This window comes from Hemibagrus wyckioides, linkage group LG22 (genome assembly GCF_019097595.1).
Source record: "Hemibagrus wyckioides isolate EC202008001 linkage group LG22, SWU_Hwy_1.0, whole genome shotgun sequence".
NCBI classification, from domain to species: domain Eukaryota; kingdom Metazoa; phylum Chordata; class Actinopteri; order Siluriformes; family Bagridae; genus Hemibagrus; species Hemibagrus wyckioides.
In genome coordinates this window covers 5,227,071-5,252,147 of record NC_080731.1, presented here as the reverse complement: position 1 = coordinate 5,252,147, position 25,077 = coordinate 5,227,071, and the positions used below count along the sequence as shown (strand labels likewise).

At 42.8% G+C, this 25,077-nt stretch overlaps 2 protein-coding genes across 2 annotated transcripts in view; both read right to left on the bottom strand.

Annotated features, from left to right (window-relative positions):
* ppil2 (peptidylprolyl isomerase (cyclophilin)-like 2) overlaps window positions 1-6,152 on the bottom strand; it is a 57,494-nt gene extending 51,342 nt beyond the window's left edge. Inside the window, exons 1-5 of the mRNA XM_058375432.1 lie at window positions 5,989-6,152; window positions 5,716-5,765; window positions 5,580-5,625; window positions 4,113-4,175; window positions 3,396-3,447 (exon numbers count right to left, since the gene is read on the bottom strand). Of these exons, the coding sequence (XP_058231415.1) occupies window positions 3,396-3,447; window positions 4,113-4,175; window positions 5,580-5,625; window positions 5,716-5,765; window positions 5,989-6,020 (243 nt within the window). The 5' untranslated portion in view covers window positions 6,021-6,152. The remainder of the gene's footprint in view (window positions 1-3,395; window positions 3,448-4,112; window positions 4,176-5,579; window positions 5,626-5,715; window positions 5,766-5,988) is intronic.
* Window positions 6,153-9,478: 3,326 nt separating this feature from the next.
* Window positions 9,479-25,077, bottom strand: part of gal3st1a (galactose-3-O-sulfotransferase 1a) — a 24,711-nt gene continuing 9,112 nt past the window's right edge. The window contains exons 2-3 of the mRNA XM_058375549.1: window positions 13,318-13,459; window positions 9,479-11,823 (exon numbers count right to left, since the gene is read on the bottom strand). Coding sequence (XP_058231532.1) covers window positions 10,686-11,823; window positions 13,318-13,457 — 1,278 coding nt within the window. The 5' untranslated portion in view covers window positions 13,458-13,459 and the 3' untranslated portion in view covers window positions 9,479-10,685. The remainder of the gene's footprint in view (window positions 11,824-13,317; window positions 13,460-25,077) is intronic.

The window sequence follows — 25,077 nt, the reverse complement described above, 5'->3', positions numbered from 1 at the left end:
AGGTTTCCGGCTAATCGGGTTTGGACCCGGCTCTCGTCCGAGCTCGATACGAGCCGCCTGTCACCGGATCCTCTGACATCACTTAAATGCTGCTGATGTAATGTTTGGAAAAAGGACTAAGAGCATGCTGGGAGATGGGAAATGACAGCTTTATGACTGCATCTGAGATAAACCATGTGTGAGAACACCACACCTGCTTTAATGGGGTGTGTGACATCATTTCCTGTTGCAGTGCATGACTCCGAGCTGCTAATTACCGAGTGTCTGACCGCTGCACTGAAAAGGTTTTAGGATTCATGAAGTTCCTCCACACCAAACTCAGTCATCCATGCCTTTATGGACCTTGCTTTGGTCACTGGTGTGCAGTCATGTTGGAACAGGAAGGGGTCATCCCCAAACTGTTCCCACAAAGCATGAAATTGTCCAAAATGTCTGAAGCATTAAGAGTTCCTTTCACTGGAACTAAGGGGCCGAGTCCAACCCCTGAATTCAATTATTTGGAGGGGTGTCCCAAAACTTTTGGCAATATAGTGTCTCTCACCTGGAGATATGTTAATAATCACATTTTCTTGCATTACTTTATGAATCATTTGTTTTCAAAGTATCCAGTGGGATGAAGTGTGATGCGGCGGCGCTTTATTAGTGTATCTGTTCCTTATACCTGCTCAAACTGACCAGCTGTGAAAGATTCAGACTTTATGCTAATATCGTAGTCATGCTAGTCATTTTGTAGATTCCTGACTAGACCACGGGAATATTTAAATATAAACATTTACACGATCCTTTAACACGAGCAAAAAGGACCGAGATGGTGAGAAAGGGTTTTCTCTTCACTACTCTCTCTCACACACACACAGAGTTTCTCCAACAGTTGCTATTGATGCCAAAACACTGTGTGTGTGTGTGTGTGTTACAGACAAGTCCAGACATGTCCCTGTCCACAAGACCAGACTGTTCCTGCAAATCTCTCACACACACATACTAGATTGATCAATCAGGAATGTTTCTGACAGGACAGCGCAGCTGTGTGAGCGCACACGCACACACACACACACACACACACACACACACACACACAGACAGACAGACAGACAGACAGAGAGAGACATGCCAAGACATGTAGAGCAACATCCAGACCAAAACAAACAAATGTACAACACATGGAGAACCCAAACAGACTCCGAGTACAAGATATACTCTCACACACACACAGTATGTGGATCGGTTTCATTCTAATCACAGGTTTATATTAACATTAACGCTTTTATCCTAATAAGTTCAACTGGTTCATGTAATCCAAGCCTGAACTCAAATCTGAGTTATTTAACAAAAATGTCTAATCGCTGTTACTGTGAAGCTGCTCACAGAGAGAGAGAGAGAGAGAGAGAGAGAGAGAGGGAGGGGAAAAAGTAGGTAGAGAGAGAGAGAGCGAGAGCGAGAGAAAGGAAAAGAAAAGGAGGTAATGAGAGGGGGGGAGAGAAAGAGGGGGGGGGGGAAAGGAAAATAAAAGGAGGTAAAGAGAGGGGGGCGAGAGAGAGAGGGGGAAGGAGAGAGAAAGAAGAGGAAGAGGAAAAAATGAGAGAGGGGGGCGAGGTAAAGAGAGGGGGGAGAGAGAAAGGAAAAGAAAAGGAGGTAATGAGAGAGGGGGGTGAGGTAGAGAGGGGGGGGAGGAGAGAGAAAGGAAAAGAAAAGGAGGTAATGAGAGAGGGGGGTGAGGTAAAGAGAGAGAGGGGGGGGAGGAGAGAGAAAGGAAATGAAAAGGAGGTAATGAGAGAGGGGGGTGAGGTAAAGAGAGAGAGGGGGGGAAGGAGAGAGAAAGGAAATGAAAAGGAGGCGAGGTAAAGAGAGAGAGAGAGAGAGAGAGAGAGAGAAGAAGGTTTAAAAAAGATGATATATATATATATATATATATATATACACACACACACACATTATATATATTGTATATACCTTGCTGCCCAATTTAGACACCTTCCAATTTGTCTGAAAACATCTGAGCAGGTTGAAGACTCACACGTTTTCTCTGTGAAACATGAAACCTGTCTAACGTTCCTCCTCACACCCCATCACAGCGGGAAACATCACATTCTACCCTCTTCCACAAACACCAGCTCACAGGAGCCTATGATTGGTTAGTGCTGGTGTGAAGGACAAGATATCCTGAATCTTCTCATTGAATCTTGTCACCATAGACCCGGCATAACATTATGACTACTGACAGGTGAAGTGACTGATGATCTCATCATGGCACCTGTTAGTGGGTGGGATATATTAGGCAGCAGGTGAACATTTTGTCCTCAGAGTTGATGTGTTAGAAGCAAGGGTAAGGATTTGAGCGAGTTTGAGCAAAAGGGCCAAATTGTGATGGCTAGACCACTGGATCAGAGCATCTCCAAAACCGCAGCTCTTGTGGGGTGTTCCCGGTCTGCAGTGGTCAGTATCTATCAAAAGTGGTCCAAGGAAGGAACAGTGGTGAACCGGCGACAGGGTCATGGGCGGCCAAGGGTCATTGATGTACGTGGGGAGAGAAGGCTGGCCCGTGTGGTCCGATCCAACAGACGAGCTACTGTTGCTCAAACTGCTGAAGAAGTTAATGCTGGTTCTGATAGAAAATGGTTCTGATAGAAAGGGGTCAGAATACACAGTGTAGGACAGGTCAGGGCAGCAAAAGGAGGACCAACACAATATTAGGCAGGTGGTCATAATGTTATGCCTGATCGGTGTAAATATTTTAAAAGATCCTTATGTGCGAAACTTCCATATTAAACAATATTGTTGTTTTTGGGATTCAAAGCTAAATGCCACATCAGGGTAGATTAAACACTCTCTGTCAGTATGTGGTAGCTTAGTGCTTAAGATGTTGGAGGTTGCCAGCTCCACCAAACTGCCCCTCTTGGGCCCCTAAGCAAGGCCCTTAACCTTCAATTGCTCAGATGTATAAATGACAAAATAAGGGTGTCTGCCTGATGTAAATCTTTCAGGATTGTATCACTGCTACTTTCACATATCATCATCATCATCATCATCATCTTATTTTAGCTTCAGTTCACTTTGCGTGTCAGGTTGTGCAGGAAAAATCCCAAAAAAAAAAAAACCCCAGTAGATCATGACTAATCCCAGTGACTCCACAGATCCAGTAAAGAAAACAGGAAGTGCTGAGATGACTAAGCTAAAGAGGTTCTGAGGATGCAACAGCTGGACACCTGAAGCTTCTCTGCTTCCAAAACACACCACTCTTCTTCCTCTTACATAACCTCACTTCCTCTCCAGGGTCCCCAGGCGCTCGCCCGCTCGCTCGGAGGAGCTTGGACGCCCTCTCCTGGCTTCACGGCGTCATTTCATCACCCCATTTAACTACAGAGACTAAAAGAAACATTTTTGAGCATTGAACATACCTCTCCTGAGATGGGGTTCGTTCCAAACTTCTTAATCCAGGGAACGATACTCCTGCAGAGAGAGAAAGTTAAGTAGTCTTTAATTTGTTACATATACATTACTGCACAGTGGAATTCTTTCTTCGTATCTCATATCCCATCCTTAGGGGGTTGGGGTCAGAGCACAGGGTCAGCCATGATCCATGGGTTAGGGGCCTTGCTCAAGGGCCCAACGGTGGCAGCTTGGCGGTGCTGGGGCTCAAACCCTGATCTTCCAGTCAACGACCCAGAGCCTTAACCACTTGAGCTACCATCAGTATTATTTTTTTTTGTGGTGCTTAATATGAAGCTCATATGCAAGTAGATAATCAGAGTTTCAAGAATTTCATAAGTATTTCTATTTTTCTTAGCCTACTAGGTGCAATATATGCATAAAAAAGTTCCAAAAAACACCCGAAAACAGTTCGTTTTTCACACACAAATGTTTGTCTTCAAAGTATATGTTGATAATGAACCCATGCTCCAAGTGCTTGGTCATCTAAAAAGCAGCTAAAATTTGAAGGTGGTTATCTTCAACCACTAATATTCAGTTTAAGGTTATCCAACAGGGGGAAAAAAAAAACACGTCTAAAACACACTGAAAGCCAACAGACTCGGTTTCTATCAGACTCTCAGCCAGGAAATCATTTATTTCTTTAATTCTTTTGGTTGAGTAAAAGAACCTGATATTATACTCACATGAGGTCAAACACCACGCCCTCTTCGGTGCACATGGGATACTCAAACGGCTGAAGAGACAAACTACAGGGACGTAAACACACACAGCATGATGAATATAAATGATTAGTAATATGACTCTACTGCTACTGCACATCAAAAAAACCACTAGACAGGGAAAAGTTTCAGGCTACATGATCCTTCATCAAAATTATGACCACCTGCCTAATATTGTGTTCGTCTCCCTTTTGCTGCTGAAACAGCCCTGACCCATCGAGGCATGGACTCCACTAGATCCCTGAAGGTGTGCCGTGGTATCTGGCACCAAGATGTTAGCAGCAGATCCTTTAATTCCTGTAAGTTGTGAGGTGGGGGCTCCATGGATCAGACTTGTTTGTGCAGCACATCCCACAGATGCTCGATTGGATTGAGATCTGGGGAATCTGGAGGCCAAGTCATCACCTCAGACTGGTTGTTGTGCTCATCAAACCATTCCTCAACCATTTCTGCTTTGTGGCACGGTACATTATCCTGCTGAAAGAGGCCACAGCCATCAGGGAATACCGTTTCCATGAAAGGGTGTACATGGTCTGTAACAATGCTTAGTTAGGTGGTACATGTCAAAGTATCATCCACATGGATGGCAGGACCCGAGGTTTCCCAGCAGAACATTGCCCAAAGCAGGACACTGCCTCCACTGGCTCGCCTTCTTCCCATAGTGCATCCTAGTGCCATGTGTTCCCCAGGTAACACACACGCACCCGGCCATCCACGTGATGTAAAGAAAATGTGATTCATCAGACCAAGCCACCTTCTTCCATTTGCTCCATGGTCCAGTTCCAATGCTCACGTGCCCATTGGTGGCACTTTCGGTGGTGAACATGAGGTCAGCATGGACACCCTGACTGGGCTGCAGCTATGTAGCCCCATACACAACAAACTGTGATGCACTGTGTATTCTGACACCTTTCTATCAGAACCAGCATTAACTTCTTAAACAATCTGAGCAATCCTCTCTCCCCACGTGAATCAATGAGTCTTGTCCGCCCATGACCGTCTCCGGTTCACCACTGTTCCTTCCTTGGACCACTTTTGATAGATACTGACCACTGCAGACCGGGAACACCCCACAAGAGCTGCAGTTTTGGAGATGCTCTGATCCAGTGGTCTAGACATCACAATTTGGCCCTTCGTCAAACTCGCTCAAATCCTTACGCTTGTCCATTTTTCCTGCTTCTAACATCAACTTTGAGGACAAAATGTTCACTTGCTGCCTAATATATCCCACCCACTAACAGGTGCCATGATGAGGAGATCATCAGTCTTATTCACGTCACCTGTCAGGGGTCATAATGTTATGCCTGATCAGTGTCTCATGAAACTTATCTGCAGGTTCTGATGTCTATAGTAACATGTGATGTTAGATCTGAACAACATTTTATATAACACAATACCAGCAATAACATCACATCACTCCACCAAACTCACCTGCAATGGTCAAAGGGCAATCGCCTGAAGTTGGACTGCGGAATTTCTGTAAAATAAACCGAGATAAATGACCGATTCATGCAGTGATATCCGAGTACTGTTAATATTTGTAAAGATTTGCCTTCCATGGACATACCTGCCTTCTTCCCTCCATAGAAGTTCGTGTACTCTGCACAGGTGATGTACCTGAGAATAAAAACAATGCTTAAGCAAGCAGGATTCATATTCAAAGCTATACAATATATAAAAAATTATACATATACACTTTATTGCCAAAGGTTTTGGGACACCCCCTCCAAATCATTGACTGATTCACGTTTTAAAGCACAGCTAGCGAGATAGCAATTAGCATTCCATAGATAAAGCGCGTAAATTAACTAGCAAAACAAGATGTTTACATTAAACTTACATCTTATCTTTCTGGTGCTGTCGTTTCCCCATCTTGACCACAATGTACACAAAATCTAGCAAAGAAATGTACAAGTTTTTAGCGCAAAAACAAAGGCAAATACACTCCACTTCCAGAACTAAAGTTGTAAGCTGTTCGGCGGTTAAATGTGTCCGTGTGAAACGCCAGTGTGTTGTTTTTCGTTCCCCTTTCCGTCTTTGCTATTTATTTATTTATTTGTTTATTTATTTATTTACTTACTTATTACAAGTCGTTGTCTTTCAATTTGTAAAGAAAAGTGGACTATATATCTAATCAGAATTGTTAAAACGTTAAATTGTTAACCACATGTTTATTCAGAGCTCCAGTAACAGGAACATAATAGGTTTTTATTATATAAAACCTACACCTTATTGCCAAAAGTTTTGGGACACCCTTCCAAATCATTGAGTTCAGGTGTTGTTTTTCAGGGGTTGGACTCGGCCCCTTAGGTCCAGTGAAAGGAACTCTTAATGCTTCAGCTTCATACCAAGACATTCTGGACAATTTCATGCTTTGTGGGAACAGTTTGGGGATGACCCCTTCCTGTTCCAACATGACTGTACACCAGTGCACAAAGCAAGGTCCATAAAGACATGGATGAGTGAGTTTGGTGTGGAGGAACTTCACAGAGTCCTGACCTCAACCTGATAGAACACCTTTGGGATGAATTAGAGCGGAGACTGTGAGGTCAAAACTGGGACCTTTTCATGCACATGAATGTAATATGGAGTTGTCCCGCCATACTCTTCTGATAAGGCGTTCCACAAGGTTTAGGAGTGTGTTAATGGGAATTTTTGACCATTCCTCTAGAAGCGCATTCATGAGGTCAGGCACTGATGTTGGACGAGAAGGTCTGGCTCACACTCTCCGCTCTAATTCATCCCAAAGGTGTTCTGTCGGGTTGAGGTCTGTCTTCAGCCCACCTGTAGAGATATCAGCCACCACCTCTCTTCACATCTTTGTTGTCCATTGTTAATGCCTTTTTGTTACCCATGAATAATGACCACATCTTTGGTTTAAATGAAAACTCCCTTTCTGTCTCAGTAATCTTTGAAGAGCACTCCAACTCTGTCTGGTTCTTTGGTCATTCATTTTCCCTGATATCAGCTCAAGAGGCATCGGCAGCAGCGCAAGTCGGACTTCTTCTCAAAAAGTGACCCACAAGGAAATTCTATGGACATGTAACTGATTTGAGAACAAATGAAAATTATTAACCATTAGACACTAAACATTTAGACCAAATGTATTAGGTCTAATACATTCTATTAAGAAATTAAACAGTGGGTACTGCCTCACAGCTCTCCCTACATCAATCCTGAGCCCAGGTTACTGCCTGTGTGTTTTGTAGCCTTTATCTGTCACATAAATATCCCATCCTTGGAGGGTTGGGGTCAGAGCGCATGGTCAGCCATGATGCAGCACCCCTGGAGCAGGATGGGGGAGTTGAGGGACTTGCTCAAAGGCCCAAAGCTTGCAGCCTGGCAGTGCTGGAGCTTGAACCCCGATCTTCCGATGAATAATTCAGAGGCTTGAGCCACCACCACCCCTCACTGTTCTCACTCTGGCCATGCAGGTTTCCTCCAGTTATTCATTTCTTCTCTGAGAAACTCTAGATTTGAGAGTAGGTCTGGGCATGTTGTCCTTTGTTCAACTGGCAAACAATTACTTCCAGGAAAAGGTTCTGGATCAACAGCAACCCTGACCAAGATAAAGCACTTACTCATGATGAATGAATGAATTAATTCAGCAGTGTAAATGCTCTGTGTCCTCAGACTCATTCTACATGTTTGATTATTTTCTAATGGGATCCGGTATTGACCTACGGTTTACAGCTCTGTTGGTCTCTGATGATGATGTTTGGGAATAAACTGCGCTGCACTGGCAATTGCATGGATCTTAGAGACTTGGGCTTCTCATTATTCTGTTTTTCAGTTTGTGTACAAAGCTTTTTGACAGAGCATAAATAGTTTCCTCTACAATGAGTTCATGAAATCTCCTGAAACTGGCCTACAATTAGTCATGAAGCTTTTCCTGTAGATACAAATGGTGAAATTTGTGTAGAATTTATTAAGGACGAATCAATTTTACTTATAGCAACATTCTACACTCACTCTTTTGGCAACTTATATCCTCACATGGTTTATTTTATACCACTACTCCAGCATCCTGGGTTCGAGTCTTGCTCCCACTCACTGTGTGTGTGGAGTTTGCATGTTCTCCCTGTGCTTGGTGGGTTTCCTCCCCCAATCCAAAGACATGCTACTAGGCTGATTGAAGTCTCTAAATTGTAATCTAAATAGTGTGTGTGTGAATGAGTGTGTGTGTGTGTGTGCCCTACAATGGGTTGGCACTCCATCAAACTGATTTCACTGTTTTGTGGCCAAAACACAGCCACTTTTTATTTTCAGCATCATAAAAGCATTATTTACAAAAGTGTAATCATCCAGGAGATGGCGCTATACACCTTCATAATAATCTCTGTGGAACAAACCTCACAATAATATAATCCACGGTTCCAGGAGTCTTTCAGTCTAGATATTAGAATAATCCCATTATTGCTCCTTTTTGCAGTGAAAAGTAGATGCTACATTAAGAATTTCTTAATATTTTAACATACATTAAAATCTTAATGCCTCACACCTCCAGAGTTGGGGGTTTGAGTACCACCTCCACCCTGTACGTGTGTGTGTGTGTATATATGTTCTCCCAGCGTTTCAAGGGTTTCCTCCTGATACTCCAGTTTCCTCCCCAGTCCAAAGGCATGTACTGTATGCTGACTGGCATCTATAAATTGTGCATAGTGTGTGAATGGGTGTCTTCATAAATCTCTGAATAAAATATTATACATTCATCCGGATGTGATGTGCAGTTTAAGTTGATTGATGATGCACTCTTGTGTCAGGAACTACTGGGACAATTCCTTGCCAGACCACCAGAGGGAGTGCTGGTTAGGTAATTTTCCAGTATCTCCTGACATACACTATATTGCCAAAAGTTAATGCTTCATCATACCAAGACATTTCATGTTCCCAACTTTGTGGGAACAGTTTGGGGATGACCCCTTCCTGTTCCAACATGACTGCACACCAGTGCACAAAGCAAGGTCCATAAAGACATGGATGAGCGAGTTTGGTGTGGAGGAACTTGACTGGCCTGCACAGAGTCCTGACCTCACAAATGTGCTTCTAGAGGAATGGTCAAAAATTCCCTTAAACACACTCCTAAACCTTGTGGAAAGCCTTCCCAGAAGAGTTGAAGCTGTTATAGCTGCAAAGGGCGGGACAACTCCATATTACATTCATGGGCATGTAAAGGCAGGCGTCCCAGTTTTGACCAGTTTCCACTCTAATTCATCCCAAAGGTGTTCTATCAGGTTGAGGTCAGGATTCTGTGAAGTTCCTCCACACCAAACTCACTCATCCATGTCTTTATGGACCTTGCTTTGTGCACTGGTGTGCAGTCATGTGGGAACAGGAAGGGGTCATCCCCAAACTGTTCCCACAAAGTTGGGAGCATGAAATTGTCCAAAGTATCATAGTATGCTGAAGAATTAGGAGTTCCTTTCACTGGAACTAAGGGGCCGAGAACAACCCCTGAAAAACAACACCTGAATTCAATGATTTGGAGGGGTGTCCCAAAAACGTTTGACAATATAGTGCACTGTGTCAGGAACTACTGAGACAATTCCTTGGCAGACCACCAGAGGGGGTGCTGGCAGGTCATTTTCCCAGTAGTTCCTGACATAACGACAAAGACAGACACAAGAGGGCAGGTATAAATAAGGCAACACATTAGGAGCAATTTGGAAACAGGTGACATAACCACATGACATTCAACAAGGTATAGCAATACACCTGCTAGCAACCCCTTTTGGTGGTCTTGTCCAAGTAGTTTCTGACATCCTGTCTTTAATTCATTTAAATTCTGCATACACTGACCAACGATATACCAATAAATACATTGTGGTTAAGCAAGTGGATGGTACTGTAAGAAGAGTAAAGGAATCGTGAAGCTTTTGGACTTGTGAGCTGTGAGAAGATCAAGAACTAAGATCATTAAAATCATTGCAAGACAACTTCATGTCCTGTACAACCACAAAGAAGACAAATCACCGAGCCGTATTTATGTTAGTTTTCATTTTATTCATAGAATTTTAATCTCACATTTGGTATGTTCCTCATTTATAACAGCTGACTCTTAAATTCTTCTGGACAAAGATTTACCGCACGTAGAGTGCAGCGTTGCTCTCTGATCAGCTGAATTGATCATATTAGCTGATAAAAGAATTAAAACAGGAACACATAGTATCCCTGTGCCTCCACGTACATCAGTCTATTTCACCAAGAGGACTTTACTGATACGGCATTGGCAGCATGCAAAGAGAAACAAGTCTTCAGACAGGCAGACAAGATGTCACTGATTTGTTTTGTTTTGTTTTTCATGATTGACGCAAGCACCAGTTAACAATTCTATAAATCGCAGTGAAATAACTTCAGTGAAATAACAAAGCCGACCAATGAAATGACATTAAAACCTGCAGGTCCATGAGCATCAAGTCTCATTTGTATTCACTCTCTGAACGAGATTTTGGTTTGGTTCACAGAGGTCAAAGGTGAACATCTTTGATGTCCACGCATATAGACAGAAATCAGAGGTCGACCCGCTATTCTCCGACTCTACCAGTGAAGGATATCCCTCACGTGACCCCACAGTCTAGTGATCCACAAATTGACTCCCAAGTCAGTCAGGTACTGCAGCTCAGGCGTCAACATCTTCCTACACTGTTTCTGATGTGCTTTGTCTACATTATTTTTCAGATTGTATCCCATAATAGTTTTCTCCCCTATAGGTTGCCATGGCTGCATGGAAGTATCATGGATGCTCCCGGCGTCCACCGCATGGCCGCCTTCAATGCAGATGTTGGCCATTTCCGCGTTCCGGCGCCGCAGCTCTGCAACGTTGGCCGCCATGCGCTCTCGACCATACGCCTCCACTTTCTTCCAGAAGGTGGCGTTAAAGTGCTGATAGAGCTTCCAGTCAATTGCGTTCCACTGCAAGGCTTTGGCTCTGAGCTTGGGGGTCAGCTTGGAGACGGTGGACCCGTTCCGGGCGTTGAGTTTGAAGAACAGCAGGTCTTCCATATCCCAGCAAAGGGCGTCCTTCAAAAGGATGAGCGATTCCTCAAAGTGCTCCACCAGCATGACCAAGTGGAAGCGTCTTGAAATTGCACGGATGCCTTCTTCCACTTTCGGGTCGTCCGAGGATAAATTATTATCCTGGCCGAAGTCGAAGAAAAGCAAGTTCTTGAGGTAGAAGGAATTGAACCCTTCTGGGTCGTAATAAAGCTGAGGGTTACTGAGGAACTCTTCCATCTTATCGTCCCCGGAGATCTTCCAGGTAAAAGGCACTAAGCGGCCAAAGTAATGGAAGGAGGACTCGAAGAGCTCTGCCGGATCCCTCAGGATGGTGATGTAGACGGTGTCCGCTGGAAGCACCTTGGCTACTTCGGCTTCGTTGAAGCGCATGTGATTGCACATGATATTGAAGCACATCCCAGGCCCGTAGTCCTTCACCTGCGAGCGGTAGAACAGCGAGGGGTAGAAGAAGTCGTTGCGGCTGCTCGGGAAGGCGAACTTCAGGCGGTGCTTTTCTCCAAAGCGGAACAGGATGTTCAGGATGGTGCTGCTGGCCGTTTTGTGGGTTTTCATAAACATGATATCCATCTTTGGTGTACATCCATGCTTCTCCTTTCCCAAACCAGTTGTGGAGTGGCCTGGTGATGGCTGGTGGGCACATGAATAAGGCACGGGAATTCTGGGAAGGAAAGAAGGAATATGAATTAGGAATTTGATGAATTTTGGAATGAGGTCAAGTCAAAGAATTGGCAGCAGTTTTGTAGAAGACTGCTTAATACTCTGTGCTACTATCAAGAAGGGATGCCGGACCTCTAAGGCTTTCATTTTTCCAATGTAAAAGAAGCACTGCAATATTTAAATGTAGTAATGATCTCTGATCTGTTATCATATAACACACCTTTGCTTCAATAAAATGGCGATTAGCAAGGCGCTACACTCTACACTCTCAACAAAAACTGCTAAACCGAACCTTACCACGTTGCTACGGTGATACCCTTACCTTTTATACATCTATGATTTATCTTACACCAGGAACCATGAATATAGAGATACTACGTGCACCTTTCAAGGTAATAGATACATACTGAAGCCAGGTTACACTAGGTTGTTACCCTGGCAACAAGGAATGGTGCATGTTAGTTCCCAGTTCAAAACTGGTTCAATTTTCTCTCAGCGCTTACTGACTGACATCATTCATACTCTACAGACATATAGATATGTATATTTCTATACACACCGGGATGTAGTGGAGGGTAAGTGCACGTAAAGGTCATTTTCATACCTTTTTACATACGAAATAGTGTATGTTCCCTTTTTAATCGAGTTTGTTGTTAGATGCTTTGACTCTAATTTGCATCAAGTTCAACGTCATTAAAAAGATTTAGCATATTGTCTGGCTTCAGCGCGTGTGAGTCATTTGTTTAGAGGAAATACGCCGGCTGCGTGTCAGATTGGAACAGACGTTTTGTTTTGTTTTCGTCTCATCAGAGCGATAAGCATATGAAATGCTAACAAATATGTTCTTAATGATCTAAAACGAGTCTGTCGACTTTCAGTGTGTCTCAGACGTGTGTTTTTAGCTCTGTTGGATAACCTTACACTGAATTTTACTGGTTGAAGATCAAATGTTAGCTGCTTTTTAGATGAACAAGCACTTGAGGCATCTCAGAGAGCAGAAATGGGTTCGATATCAACATTTACCTTGAAGATAGAAACAGAAACAGAAAAAATGAACCGTTCTTGGTTTTTTTTGGACGTTTTCTATGAATATATATCGCCTCTAGTCGGCTAGATAAAAACAGAAATCCACTACAAACTCTTGAACCCGGAGTGTCTACTTGCATATGAGCTTCATATTAAGCACCGCTGTGTTGTGAGACATTCTATACTCCACATAAACAGGAGCAAATCCTAGTTAAAGGAGTTAATCATCACCTTGATGATGCCTTTTACAGACTCTTTACATGTCAGGATACTGAGAACAGATAAAGTTGGACAGATAAAGAATTTCTCAGTGCCTCAGCAAATAGTGGATTTTTAGAACAAACACAATGTGGCTTGAAATTGCTTTCTCAGCTCGCTCTTTCACACTGATAAGAAGGAAAATTAAGAATTCAGTTCAATCCTGCACAAGGCTCTAAGTGGTATGGGAGACGTTGTGAGAAGGACTTACTCTGGAAGACTGAACTGCACCTCAGGAGATGAAAGGCAGTAGAGCAGAATCATGCAGCTGGTGAGGAGAGTACCAAGAACCAGACCTTTACACACCGACCTCCACTGCTTCCCCTGCTTCCCCTGCTTCCCGACCATCATACCTGCCAGGGAAAAGAGAGCCGACACACACCACGCGTCAGAGAACGCATCAGAGGTAAATAGCTCATGTGTAACGTGATATTTTGGGAAATTCCAGTTCTGATGTCAAATCTGCTCTCCAGCGATCCTGGCTACTGGATAAGTGAAGAAACATCAGGCAGAATGGGCGGGATTTAAGCCACAGGTGTGGCAGCGTGGGAAAAAACTGACCTTTTCTATCTGAATTCCTGAACCTGAATATACAAAATGTCTCTCTTTTGCATGTTGTGCATCTCAAGCCAATGTACATGATACTGCCAAAGGTTTTGGAACATCTACCTTTACATGCACCTGAATGTAATGTAGAGTTGTCCCACCCTTTGTCGCTATAACAGCTTCAGCTCTTCTGGGAAGGCTTTCCACAAGGTTTAGGAGTGTGTTTATGGGAATTTTTGACCGTTCCTCTCTAGAAGCGCATTTGTGAGGTCAGGCACTGATGTTGTTCGAGAAGGTCTGGGTCGCAGTATTCTCTCTAATTCATCCCAAAGGTGTTCTATCAGGTTGAGGTCAGGACTCTGTGAAGTTCCTCCACACCAAACTCACTCATCCATGTCTTTATGGACCTTGCTTTGTGCACTGGTGTGCAGTCATATTGGAACAGGAAGGGGTCATCCCCAAACTGTTCCCACAACGAGTATGAAATTGTCCAAAATGTCTTGGTATGAAGCTGAAGCATTAAGAGTTCCTTTCACTGGAACTAAGGGGCCGAGTCCAACCCCTGAAAAACAACACCTGAATTCAATGATTTTGAAGGGTGTCCCAAAACTTTTGGCAATATAGAGTATCTGTAAGAATCTGTAGCAAACTTTTTTTTTGTGCTAAGTCAAGGGGTGGTGGTAGCTCAAGTGGTTAACGCTCAGAAGAAGCTGCCACTGTTTGGCCCTTGAGCAAAACCCCTCCCCTTCCCCCCTCCTCTCCATGACTTCACGGGCGTTGCATCATAGCTGACCCGGTGTTCTGACCCCAATCCTCCTAGGACAGGAAATGCAAAGATAGAATTTTACTGTGCAGTAATGGATAAGTGATTAATAAAGGCTTAACTTAAGCCATGAGAGGGTGTGTGTGTGTGTGTGTGTGTGTTACTATGACTCCATCTAAGACATGACGCTATAATCGATACACAATCAATATTAGCACTATTGTGTTTTACAGGAAATGGTGTTAGGTCATTCGGAAAATATTTCAAATGCATACAGTGAGTATTTTATTTAAAAAAATAAATCGAAATCGAAATCAATACTTTCTGTCTGGACTGAAAGAAGGAACAATAGGTTTTATATCAATAAGCTCAAAAGTATGTGACCATTATATTTTCATTCCTTGTGATTCTCTACGGTTACTATGGCGACAGGACGCATGGAGTTCAGTGATGATACGACTCCCTCGCTCATCCTGCTTTTCTCTTATCTCTTATCTAATATAGATATACTTTACTGACCCCATGAGGGAAATTCTTGTGTAACCATGGTAGACACAACATACACACAGCAAGTGAACATTTTGTCCTCAAAGTTGATGTGTTGGAAGCAGGAAAAATGGACAAGTGTAAGGATTTGAGTGAATTTGACCAAGGGCCAGATTGTGATGGCTAGACCACTGGATCAGAGCATCTCCAAAACTGCAGCTCTTGTGGGGTGTTCCCGGTCTGCAGTGGTCAGTATCTATCAAAAGTGGTCCAAGGAAGGAACAGTGGTGAACCGGCGACAGGGTCATGGGCAGTCAAGGCTCATTGATGCACGTGGGGAGTGAAGGCTGTCCCGTGTGATCCGATCCAACAGACGAGCTACTGTTGCTCAAACTGCTGAAGAAGTTAATGCTGGTTCTGATAGAAAGGTGTCAGAATACACAGTGCAGGACGGGTCAGGGCTGTTTTGGCAGCAAAACACAGTCTTTGGTTTAATTTTGGTTCTACATATTCCCATGAGTTTTATGGCTTTTTTGGACGCTCTGTATATTTGCTCAAAATTAATGATGTGCTTTCTCTCTAAGTATAGTACAGCTCCCTGAATTAAGAGACTTAAGAACAAACGTATGGGACGTTTTTATTCAGTGTAAAGAAGTAAATGATGTTCAGGCTGTGAGTCTGATCTAAAACGAGTCTGTCGGCTTTCGGAGTGTTTCAGACCCGTTCAGTGATGATGCCATTTACAGACACTTTACATGTCGGGATACTGAAGAACAGATAAAGATGCACAGATAAAGAATTTCTCAGTGCCTCAGCGAATAGTGGCTGTTTATAATAAACACAACGTGGGCTTGAAACTGCTTTCTCAGCTCTCTCTTCCACACTGATAAGACGGAAATGTTTAAAAAGGGGTCTGAACAGGAAAGCTTATAAATAAATAAATAAATAAATAAATAAACAAACAAACAAATAAACAAGTAAACAGATAAATTTCTAAATAAATATACAAACAAACAAACAAACAAATTAATATTCAAACAAATAAATAAACAGATAAATTTCTAAATAAATGTATAAACAAATAAATAAACAAATAAACAGATAAATTTCTAAATAAATATACAAACAAATAAATAAACAGATAAATTTCTAAATAAATATACAAATAAGATTCAAGAAGCTTTTAGATTCAAGATTCAGATCTAAAACCTTCTTGAATCTTATTTGTATATTTATTTAGAAATTTATCTGTTTATTTATTTGATGTGTGTGTAACACTGATGTGTGTGTAACACCGATGTTTGTGTAACACTGATGTGTGTGTAACACCGATGTTTGTGTAACACTGATGTGTGTGTAACACTAATGTTATAAATAAATAAACAAACAAATAAACAGATAAATTTCTAAATAAATATACAAATAAATAAATAAACAGATAGATAAATAAATAAACAAATAAATAAATAAATAGTCTTGCCAGAGCCAGTGTATTAAAATCCAATTCAAGTCAAGTGAAACATTAGGGAAGTGTCCTAATACTATTGTTAGAATGAACTCTTTGACTTCTCTTAACACCTCAGAAGTGTGTAACACTGATGTTTGTGTAACACTGATGTGTGTGTAACACTGATGTTTGTGTAACACTGATGTTTGTGTAACACTGATGTGTGTGTAACACTGATGTGTGTGTAACACCGATGTGTGTGTAACACCGATGTGTGTGTAACACCGATGTGTGTGTAACACTGATGTGTGTGTAACACCGATGTGTGTGTTACACCGATGTGTGTGTAACACTGATGTGTGTGTAACACTGATGTGTGTGTAACACTGATGTTTGTGTAACACCGATGTGTGTGTAACACTGATGTGTGTGTAACACTGATGTTTGTGTAACACCGATGTGTGTGTAACACTGATGTGTGTGTAACACTGATGTGTGTGTAACACCGATGTGTGTGTAACACCGATGTGTGTGTAACACCGATGTGTGTGTAACACTGATGTTTGTGTAACACTGATGTGTGTGTAACACTGATGTTTGTGTAACACTGATGTGTGTGTAACACTGATGTTTGTGTAACACTGATGTGTGTGTAACACAGATGTGTGTGTAACACCGATGTTTGTGTAACACTGATGTTTGTGTAACACTGATGTTTGTGTAACACTGATGTGTGTGTAGCTCTGATGTTTGTGTAACACTGATGTGTGTGTAACACTGATGTGTGTGTAACACCGATGTGTGTGTAACACCGATGTGTGTGTAACACTGATGTGTGTGTAACACTGATGTTTGTGTAACACTGATGTTTGTGTAACACTGATGTGTGTGTAACACAGATGTGTGTGTAACACCGATGTTTGTGTAACACTGATGTTTGTGTAACACTGATGTTTGTGTAACACTGATGTGTAACACTGATGTTTGTATAACACTGATGTGTGTGTAGCTCTGATGTTTGTGTAACACCGATGTGTGTGTAACACTGATGTGTGTGTAACACCGATGTTTGTGTAACACTGATGTGTGTGTAACACTGATGTTTGTGTAACACCGATGTGTGTGTAACACTGATGTGTGTGTAACACCGATGTTTGTGTAACACTGATGTGTGTGTAACACTGATGTTTGTGTAACACTGATGTTTGTGTAACACTGATGTGTGTGTAACACTGATGTTTGTGTAACACTGATGTTTGTGTAACACAGATGTGTGTGTAACACCGATGTTTGTGTAACACTGATGTGTGTGTAGCTCTGATGTTTGTGTAGCTCTGATGTGTGTGTAGCTCTGATGTGTGTGTAGCTCTGATGTGTGTGTAGCTCTGATGTTTGTGTAGCTCTGATGTGTGTGTAGCTCTGATGTGTGTGTAACACTGATGTGTGTGTAACACTGATGTGTGTGTAGCTCTGATGTGTGTGTAACACTGATGTGTGTGTAGCTCTGATGTTTGTGTAACACTGATGTGTGTGTAGCTCTGATGTGTGTGTAGCTCTGATGTGTGTGTAACACAGATGTGTGTGTAGCTCTGATGTTTGTGTAATACTGATGTGTGTGTAGCTCTGATGTTTGTGTAACACTGATGTTTGTGTAACACTGATGTGTGTGTAACACTGATGTGTGTGTAACACCGATGTGTGTGTAGCTCTGATGTGTGTGTAGCTCTGATGTTTGTGTAGCTCTGATGTTTGTGTAGCTCTGATGTGTGTGTAGCTCTGATGTTTGTGTAGCTCTGATGTGTGTGTAGCTCTGATGTTTGTGTAGCTCTGATGTTTGTGTAGCTCTGATGTTTGTGTAGCTCTGATGTGTGTGTAGCTCTGATGTTTGTGTAGCTCTGATGTGTGTGTAGCTCTGATGTGTGTGTAGCTCTGATGTTTGTGTAGCTCTGATGTTTGTGTAGCTCTGATGTGTGTGTAGCTCTGATGTTTGTGTAGCTCTGATGTGTGTGTAGCTCTGATGTTTGTGTAGCTCTGATGTTTGTGTAGCTCTGATGTGTGTGTAGCTCTGATGTTTGTGTAGCTCTGATGTGTGTGTAGCTCTGATGTTTGTGTAGCTCTGATGTGTGTGTAGCTCTGATGTTTGTGTAGCTCTGATGTGTGTGTAGCTCTGATGTTTGTGTAGCTCTGATGTGTGTGTAGCTCTGATGTTTGTGTAACACCGATGTGTGTGTAGCTCTGATGTTTGTGTAGCTCTGATGTGTGTGTAGCTCTGATGTTTGTGTAGCTCTGATGTTTGTGTAGCTCTGATGTTTGTGTAGCTCTGATGTGTGTGTAGCTCTGATGTGTGTGTAGCTCTGATGTTTGTGTAGCTCTGATGTGTGTGTAGCTCTGATGTTTGTGTAGCTCTGATGTGTGTGTAGCTCTGATGTTTGTGTAGCTCTGATGTGTGTGTAGCTCTGATGTTTGTGTAGCTCTGATGTGTGTGTAGCTCTGATGTTTGTGTAGCTCTGATGTGTGTGTAGCTCTGATGTTTGTGTAGCTCTGATGTTTGTGTAGCTCTGATGTTTGTGTAACACCGATGTGTGTGTAGCTCTGATGTTTGTGTAGCTCTGATGTTTGTGTAGCTCTGATGTGTGTGTAGCTCTGATGTTTGTGTAGCTCTAATGTGTGTGTAGCTCTGATGTGTGTGTAGCTCTGATGTTTGTGTAGCTCTGATGTTTGTGTAGCTCTGATGTGTGTGTAGCTCTGATGTTTGTGTAGCTCTGATGTGTGTGTAGCTCTGATGTTTGTGTAGCTCTGATGTGTGTGTAGCTCTGATGTTTGTGTAGCTCTGATGTGTGTGTAGCTCTGATGTGTGTGTAGCTCTGATGTTTGTGTAGCTCTGATGTTTGTGTAGCTCTGATGTGTGTGTAGCTCTGATGTTTGTGTAGCTCTGATGTTTGTTCTAGCTCTGATGTGTGTGTAGCTCTGATGTTTGTGTAGCTCTGATGTGTGTGTAGCTCTGATGTGTGTGTAGCTCTGATGTTTGTGTAGCTCTGATGTTTGTTCTAGCTCTGATATGTGTGTAGCTCTGATGTTTGTGTAGCTCTAATGTGTGTGTAGCTCTGATGTGTGTGTAGCTCTGATGTTTGTGTAGCTCTGATTTGTGTGTATCTCTGATGTTTGTGTAACACCGATGTGTGTGTAGCTCTGATGTTTGTGTAGCTCTGATGTGTGTGTAGCTCTGATGTTTGTGTAACACCGATGTGTGTGTAGCTCTGATGTGTGTGTAGCTCTGATGTTTGTGTAACACCGATGTGTGTGTAGCTCTGATGTTTGTGTAACACTGATGTGTGTGTATCTCTGATGTTTGTGTAACACCGATGTGTGTGTAGCTCTGATGTTTGTGTAGCTCTGATGTGTGTGTAGCTCTGATGTTTGTGTAGCTCTGATGTGTGTGTAGCTCTAATGTGTGTGGAGCTCTGATGTTTGTTCTAGCTCTGATGTGTGTGTAGCTCTGATGTGTGTGTTGCTCTGATGTTTGTGTAGGTCTGATGTGTGTGTAGCTCTGATGTGTGTGTAGCTCTGATGTTTGTGTAGCTCTGATGTGTGTGTAGCTCTGATGTGTGTGTAGCTCTGATGTTTGTGTAGCTCTGATGTTTGTGTAGCTCTGATGTGTGTGTAGCTCTGATGTTTGCTCTAGCTCTGATGTTTGTGTAGCTCTGATGTGTGTGTAGCTCTGATGTGTGTGTAGCTCTGATGTTTGTGTAGCTCTGATGTGTGTGTAGCTCTGAGGTGTGTGTAGCTCTGATGTTTGTGTAGCTCTGATGTGTGTGTAGCTCTGATGTGTGTGTAGCTCTGATGTTTGTGTAACACCGTTGTGTGTGTAGCTCTGATGTTTGTGTATCTCTGATGTTTGTGTAGCTCTGATGTGTGTGTAGCTCTGATGTTTGTGTAGCTCTGATGTGTGTGTAGCTCTGATGTTTGTGTAGCTCTGATGTGTGTGTAGCTCTGATGTTTGTGTAGCTCTGATGTGTGTGTAGCTCTGATGTTTGTGTAGCTCTGATGTGTGTGTAGCTCTGATGTTTGTGTAGCTCTGATGTGTGTGTAGCTCTGATGTTTGTGTAGCTCTGATGTGTGTGTAGCTCTGATGTTTGTGTAGCTCTGATGTTTGTGTAACACCGATGTGTGTGTAGCTCTGATGTTTGTGTAGCTCTGATGTTTGTGTAGCTCTGATGTGTGTGTAGCTCTGATGTTTGTGTAGCTCTGATGTGTGTGTAGCTCTGATGTGTGTGTAGCTCTGATGTTTGTGTAGCTCTGATGTGTGTGTAGCTCTGATGTGTGTGTAGCTCTGATGTTTGTGTAACACCGATGTGTGTGTAGCTCTGATGTTTGTGTAACACTGATGTGTGTGTAGCTCTGATGTTTGTGTAACACCGATGTGTGTGTAGCTCTGATGTTTGTGTAACACTGATGTGTGTGTAGCTCTGATGTTTGTGTAACACCGATGTGTGTGTAGCTCTGATGTTTGTGTAGCTCTGATGTGTGTGTAGCTCTAATGTGTGTGTAGCTCTGATGTTTGTTCTAGCTCTGATGTGTGTGTAGCTCTGATGTTTGTGTAGCTCTGATGTTTGTGTAGCTCTGATGTGTGTGTAGCTCTGATGTTTGCTCTAGCTCTGATGTTTGTGTAACACCGATGTGTGTGTAGCTCTGATGTTTGTGTAGCTCTGATGTTTGTGTAACACCGATGTGTGTGTAGCTCTGATGTGTGTGTAGCTCTGATGTTTGTGTAGCTCTGATGTGTGTGTAGCTCTGATGTTTGTGTAGCTCTGATGTTTGTGTAGCTCTGATGTGTGTGTAGCTCTGATGTTTGTGTAGCTCTGATGTGTGTGTAGCTCTGATGTGTGTGTAGCTCTGATGTTTGTGTAGCTCTGATGTGTGTGTAGCTCTGATGTGTGTGTAGCTCTGATGTTTGTGTAGCTCTGATGTGTGTGTAGCTCTGATGTTTGTGTAGCTCTGATGTGTGTGTAGCTCTGATGTTTGTGTAGCTCTGATGTGTGTGTAGCTCTGATGTTTGTGTAGCTCTGATGTGTGTGTAGCTCTGATGTTTGTGTAGCTCTGATGTGTGTGTAACACCGATGTGTGTGTAGCTCTGATGTTTGTGTAGCTCTGATGTGTGTGTAGCTCTGATGTTTGTGTAACACCGATGTGTGTGTAGCTCTGATGTTTGTGTAGCTCTGATGTGTGTGTAGCTCTGATGTTTGTGTAACACCGATGTGTGTGTAGCTCTGATGTTTGTGTAGCTCTGATGTGTGTGTAGCTCTGATGTTTGTGTAGCTCTGATGTGTGTGTAGCTCTGATGTTTGTGTAGCTCTGATGTGTGTGTAGCTCTGATGTTTGTGTAGCTCTGATGTGTGTGTAACACCGATGTGTGTGTAGCTCTGATGTTTGTGTAGCTCTGATGTGTGTGTAGCTCTGATGTTTGTGTAACACCGATGTGTGTGTAGCTCTGATGTTTGTGTAGCTCTGATGTGTGTGTAGCTCTGATGTGTGTGTAACACCGATGTGTGTGTAGCTCTGATGTTTGTGTAGCTCTGATGTGTGTGTAGCTCTGATGTGTGTGTAGCTCTGATGTGTGTGTAGCTCTGATGTGTGTGTAGCTCTGATGTGTGTGTAGCTCTGATGTGTGTGTAGCTCTGATGTTTGTGTAGCTCTGATGTGTGTGTAGCTCTGATGTTTGTGTAGCTCTGATGTGTGTGTAGCTCTGATGTTTGTGTAGCTCTGATGTGTGTGTAGCTCTGATGTTTGTGTAGCTCTGATGTTTGTGTAACACCGATGTTTGTGTAGCTCTGATGTGTGTGTAGCTCTGATGTGTGTGTAGCTCTGATGTGTGTGTAGCTCTGATGTTTGTGTAGCTCTGATGTGTGTGTAGCTCTGATGTTTGTGTAGCTCTGATGTTTGTGTAGCTCTGATGTGTGTGTAGCTCTGATGTTTGTGTAGCTCTGATGTGTGTGTAGCTCTGATGTTTGTGTAGCTCTGATGTTTGTGTAGCTCTGATGTGTGTGTAGCTCTGATGTGTGTGTAGCTCTGATGTTTGTGTAACACCGATGTGTGTGTAGCTCTGATGTTTGTGTAACACTGATGTGTGTGTAGCTCTGATGTTTGTGTAACACCGATGTGTGTGTAGCTCTGATGTTTGTGTAACACTGATGTGTGTGTAGCTCTGATGTTTGTGTAACACCGATGTGTGTGTAGCTCTGATGTTTGTGTAGCTCTGATGTGTGTGTAGCTCTAATGTGTGTGTAGCTCTGATGTTTGTTCTAGCTCTGATGTGTGTGTAGCTCTGATGTTTGTGTAGCTCTGATGTTTGTGTAGCTTTGATGTGTTTGTAGCTCTGATGTTTGTTCTAGCTCTGATGTTTGTGTAACACCGATGTGTGTGTAGCTCTGATGTTTGTGTAGCTCTGATGTTTGTGTAACACCGATGTGTGTGTAGCTCTGATGTGTGTGTAGCTCTGATGTTTGTGTAGCTCTGATGTTTGTGTAGCTCTGATGTGTGTGTAGCTCTGATGTTTGTGTAGCTCTGATGTGTGTGTAGCTCTGATGTGTGTGTAGCTCTGATGTGTGTGTAGCTCTGATGTTTGTGTAGCTCTGATGTGTGTGTAGCTCTGATGTTTGTGTAGCTCTGATGTGTGTGTAGCTCTGATGTTTGTGTAGCTCTGATGTGTGTGTAGCTCTGATGTTTGTGTAGCTCTGATGTGTGTGTAGCTCTGATGTTTGTGTAGCTCTGATGTGTGTGTAACACCGATGTGTGTGTAGCTCTGATGTTTGTGTAGCTCTGATGTGTGTGTAGCTCTGATGTTTGTGTAACACCGATGTGTGTGTAGCTCTGATGTTTGTGTAGCTCTGATGTGTGTGTAGCTCTGATGTTTGTGTAGCTCTGATGTGTGTGTAGCTCTAATGTGTGTGTAGCTCTGATGTGTGTGTAGCTCTGATGTTTGTGTAACACCGATGTGTGTGTAGCTCTGATGTTTGTGTAGCTCTGATGTTTGTGTAGCTCTGATGTTTGTGTAACACCGATGTTTGTGTAGCTCTGATGTTTGTGTAGCTCTGATGTGTGTGTAGCTCTGATGTTTGTGTAACACCGATGTGTGTGTAGCTCTGATGTTTGTGTAGCTCTGATGTGTGTGTAGCTCTGATGTTTGTGTAGCTCTGATGTTTGTGTAGCTCTGATGTTTGTGTAGCTCTGATGTGTGTGTAGCTCTGATGTTTGTGTAACACCGATGTTTGTGTAACACCGATGTGTGTGTAGCTCTGATGTGTGTGTAGCTCTGATGTTTGTGTAACACCGATGTTTGTGTAACACCGATGTGTGTGTAGCTCTGATGTGTGTGTAGCTCTGATGTTTGTGTAACACCGATGTTTGTGTAGCTCTGATGTTTGTGTAGCTCTGATGTGTGTGTAGCTCTGATGTTTGTGTAACACCGATGTGTGTGTAGCTCTGATGTTTGTGTAGCTCTGATGTGTGTGTAGCTCTGATGTTTGTGTAGCTCTGATGTTTGTGTAGCTCTGATGTTTGTGTAGCTCTGATGTGTGTGTAGCTCTGATGTTTGTGTAACACCGATGTTTGTGTAACACCGATGTGTGTGTAGCTCTGATGTGTGTGTAGCTCTGATGTTTGTGTAACACCGATGTTTGTGTAACACCGATGTGTGTGTAGCTCTGATGTTTGTGTAGCTCTGATGTTTGTGTAGCTCTGATGTTTGTGTAGCTCTGATGTGTGTGTAGCTCTGATGTTTGTGTAGCTCTGATGTGTGTGTAGCTCTGATGTTTGTGTAACACCGATGTGTGTGTAGCTCTGATGTTTGTGTAGCTCTGATGTGTGTGTAGCTCTGATGTTTGTGTAGCTCTGATGTGTGTGTAGCTCTAATGTGTGTGTAGCTCTGATGTGTGTGTAGCTCTGATGTTTGTGTAACACCGATGTGTGTGTAGCTCTGATGTTTGTGTAGCTCTGATGTTTGTGTAGCTCTGATGTTTGTGTAACACCGATGTTTGTGTAGCTCTGATGTTTGTGTAGCTCTGATGTGTGTGTAGCTCTGATGTTTGTGTAACACCGATGTGTGTGTAGCTCTGATGTTTGTGTAGCTCTGATGTGTGTGTAGCTCTGATGTTTGTGTAGCTCTGATGTTTGTGTAGCTCTGATGTTTGTGTAGCTCTGATGTGTGTGTAGCTCTGATGTTTGTGTAACACCGATGTTTGTGTAACACCGATGTGTGTGTAGCTCTGATGTGTGTGTAGCTCTGATGTTTGTGTAACACCGATGTTTGTGTAACACCGATGTGTGTGTAGCTCTGATGTGTGTGTAGCTCTGATGTTTGTGTAACACCGATGTTTGTGTAGCTCTGATGTTTGTGTAGCTCTGATGTGTGTGTAGCTCTGATGTTTGTGTAACACCGATGTGTGTGTAGCTCTGATGTTTGTGTAGCTCTGATGTGTGTGTAGCTCTGATGTTTGTGTAGCTCTGATGTTTGTGTAGCTCTGATGTTTGTGTAGCTCTGATGTGTGTGTAGCTCTGATGTTTGTGTAACACCGATGTTTGTGTAACACCGATGTGTGTGTAGCTCTGATGTGTGTGTAGCTCTGATGTTTGTGTAACACCGATGTTTGTGTAACACCGATGTGTGTGTAGCTCTGATGTTTGTGTAGCTCTGATGTTTGTGTAGCTCTGATGTTTGTGTAGCTCTGATGTGT